The sequence below is a fragment of the Papilio machaon genome, chromosome 26 (genome assembly GCF_912999745.1).
Source record: "Papilio machaon chromosome 26, ilPapMach1.1, whole genome shotgun sequence".
Taxonomy (NCBI): Eukaryota; Metazoa; Arthropoda; class Insecta; order Lepidoptera; family Papilionidae; genus Papilio; species Papilio machaon.
In genome coordinates, this window is record NC_060011.1 from 5,936,474 (window position 1) to 5,939,615 (window position 3,142).

The 3,142-nt window shown below is 62.5% G+C and overlaps 1 protein-coding gene across 1 annotated transcript; it reads left to right on the forward strand.

Annotated features, from left to right (window-relative positions):
• The first annotated feature begins 502 nt into the window (after window positions 1–502).
• On the forward strand, window positions 503–2,870 carry LOC123722508. Its single transcript, XM_045684399.1, has 2 exons — window positions 503–1,981; window positions 2,040–2,870. The coding sequence occupies exons 1-2, from the start codon at window positions 503–505 to the stop codon at window positions 2,868–2,870; spliced, it is 2,310 nt and encodes a 769-aa protein (XP_045540355.1).
• Window positions 2,871–3,142: the final 272 nt, after the last annotated feature.

Here is a 3,142-nt window from a genome sequence, read left to right on the forward strand (position 1 = left end):
CCCCGGCATATTGCTGGGGTAGGGCTTTTTTCGCCCCGCGAACCAAACACCAAAACCCGTAAATCCGCACTCAGCGGAAACGGGGGCTCTGCGCACTGAGCGCGGGGCCGCGAGGAAGAAAACCTCTATAAAAATTACCCTGGTGGCAACACCACACTTGGCGCCCACTGGTCTTTATGATCGGTGGACGCCAAGTAAACCGTAAGTCCGCACTGAGCGGAAACGGGGGCTCTGCGCACTGAGCGTGGGGCCGCGAGGAAGAAAACCTCTATAAAAAATTACCCTGAGGAGGAGGTGGATGTTCCGTAGGGCTATACCGGATAGGGCCACCCATACCGGGCAGGCCTGCGGAACATCGGCGAGGGCGTGCGGCAACACGTTAAAAGGCAGTGGACTTCGGTCGGAGTATGGCGGCCTTCAAGGCCGCGCTTCATGGCTAGGGGACCTCACCCTGTAGTACAAAGGCGGCTTCCGGTGTCCGACAACGCCGGACAAAAATGAAATGGCAGACTCCAAAACAGAATTACCCCAGGAGGGTACCGCTGGCTACGCCAGCGGAGAATCCCTCCCAGAGGTCAACCTGACCTCTGGCCGGCCCTCGTATTCTGGGGGGGCCAAAGGATGCCACACGACCACTGCACGGAAAACGGAACTGACCTTAGCAAGCGAATCGGATTTGTCGATCAGGAAAGGAAGGAAAGAGTGGACAAAGAGAGGAGGAGAAAAGACAGGGAAAGACCAAGCAGAGGAAGATGAGTCGAGCGACGCCGAACATCAATCGGTGTCCGAGATTTCCAGGATGTCTGGGATATCCGGACTATCTTCCTCAGACTCGGATAGCACCGTCGAAGGAATAAAGGACGCAGAGGAAGGGAAGAAGACCGCCTCTACGACGCCGAGGATTACCCTCCGATTTGCGGCCAAAATGCCGAAAAAGAGGGCACTCAAAGGTGACGAAGCGGCGACCCCGGTCGCCGTGAAAGTGTCCACGGCGGCAAGAGGCCGTCCTAGAAGACCAGGGGCCCACACCACCTATCTACAGGAGGCAAGAGCACAGATGGCGGAGGAGAGGGAGAGTGGAGCAGGCGGCTCGAACCCCCCCCCCTACCGTCCTCCTTGCCTCCCGCCCAGGGACCCATCGGAGCCGAGGTGCTCCCAGCCGGCGGCGGCAACTATTGAGGCCCTTGCCGCTAAAGCCCTCCTGAATGTGGCCGCCATTCAGGGGGAGGTGAAGAAAAGCGGTAATATTAAGGGCACCGTATTGGGCCAGATAAACCGGGCCACAAAGGGGGTGATTGAGGCGGTGGAGGAGCTCCGCTCAATCACCCCCCAAGAGGAACAACGCAGACTCCGCGCGGAGAACGCCAGACTGGCGAGAGAAGTCGAACTCATCCGCGCGGAGTTAAAAGCGTTTAAGGAAGCATACTCGGAGTCGCAGAAGAAAGCGGCCGCGACTCCGAGGGAGACTCCTCTGGCCCGGGAGGAGAGCGTGGAAACCGTGCTCAGGGGCGCCCTCGAGGAAATGAGGCGCGACCTTCTAGAGTCCGTAGGCGGGATGGTCAATGCCCGCCTAGGAGACCTAGAAACGCGTCTCCCCCCTGAGCCGGTGGTCAGACCGCCTCTCCAGGCGGACAGGCACCACCCGCCGCCGCCGCGCCCTGTGGCCCGGCCCAATTTAGTGGCAAGTGCCACCAAAACCGTGGAGGTTCGACCGGCCCAGGCCCCTGTGGCCAAAGCCGGTCCAGCACCGAAACCGAAGCGGAAAATCAGCAAGACCGGACCGGCCGCCCCTCCCCCCCCTCCATCTGCTGGCGGAGGAGGAAGCACAGGGAAGGCCACAAAGGCGAAAACCGGAGCCACTGAACCCGCCCCCCAAACATCCGGGGGCGAAGAGGTCCAGTGGTCAAAAGTGGTCGGCCGAAAGGCCGCCAAAAAGAAGAAGGCTCCGGCTAGGGCCCCGCCCGCTGCACAGGTTCATCCTGTAAGAACGCAGCGGGCTGCCCCCCCCCCCCAAAGCGGTAAAGATCGTGGCCCCCAAGACGGCGGCCATCACCGTCACCCTCAAACCGGGGGCCACGATCACCAACGCCGAAGGACAGGTCTCTGAGGCCAAATATACCGACGTCTTGGCCAAGGCCAAGGCGGAAATCTGCCTCAGAGACCTCGGCTTGGAGACGGTCAAAGTACGGACAAGTATGACCGGCTCCAAGCTGATGGAGGTGGGGGGGAACACCCCAGAGGAGACGGCCGATCGCCTGGCTGCCGAATTGACAAGGGTCATCGGCAGCTGGGCGGACATCGCGCGCCCGTCCAAGCTCGCGGACCTCCGGGTCTCGGGTTTGGACGAGACGATAACGCGCGAGGAGGTGGCAGCCAAATTGGCTACAGTCGGGGGCTGCCACCCCGAGGCCGTCAAAGTGGGCCTAATCAGGCCCAGCTTCTGGGGTGGGGGGTCCACCCTGGTGAAATGTCCGGCAGCGGCGGCGAAAGCTGTCGCTCAGATAGGGAAGGTGGCCATAGGGTGGAGTATGGCCACCGTCACCGCGGTAAGGGCCCGGCCGCTGCGCTGCTTTAAGTGCATGCAGCTGGGCCACACCCGGGCCCTATGCCCGTCGGAAGCGGAGGATGGTCGCCTCTGCTTCCGATGTGGCCAAGAGGGCCACAAGAGGGCGGCGTGCGAGGCGCCTGTCAACTGCGCCGTGTGCAAAAGGACAGGCTGCCCGCACGCCCACGTAATGGGGGGAGCTAAATGCACCCCCCCCACCATGAGGGGGAAGGCCCGCTCCACCGGCCCTCCCCCTGCGCCAAGAGCGCAGCCGCCGTCCGGGCCGCAGCAACCGCCCGAAGAGGAACGTATGCAGGTGTCATAAATGCCCAGACACCTGCATACAGAGTTCCTGCAGACCAACGCCAACCACTCCGCCCGCGCACAGGACCTGCTCATGCAGGCCCTGGCGGAGTGGAGAATTGCCGTTGCGGTCGTGGCCGAGCCCTACCTCATCCCTTCCCAGCCTCATTGGGTCGGGGACACGGAGGGCTCGGTCGGAATGGTGGCGCCGCCAACGGGCCCGCAAATCCTCTCTCTCAGGGAGAGGGGCGCGGGTTACGTGGCGGCAAACTGGGGAGAGGTAGTGCTCATCGG

Bases quoted from the DNA above. Each gene is read 5' to 3' on its own strand.
- LOC123722508 (XM_045684399.1), top strand. From the start codon at position 503: ATGGCAGACTCCAAAACAGAATTACCCCAGGAGGGTACCGCTGGCTAC. The intron at 1,982-2,039 runs GTAAGAACGCAG...GTGGCCCCCAAG, and splicing joins CCGCTGCACAGGTTCATCCT to ACGGCGGCCATCACCGTCAC.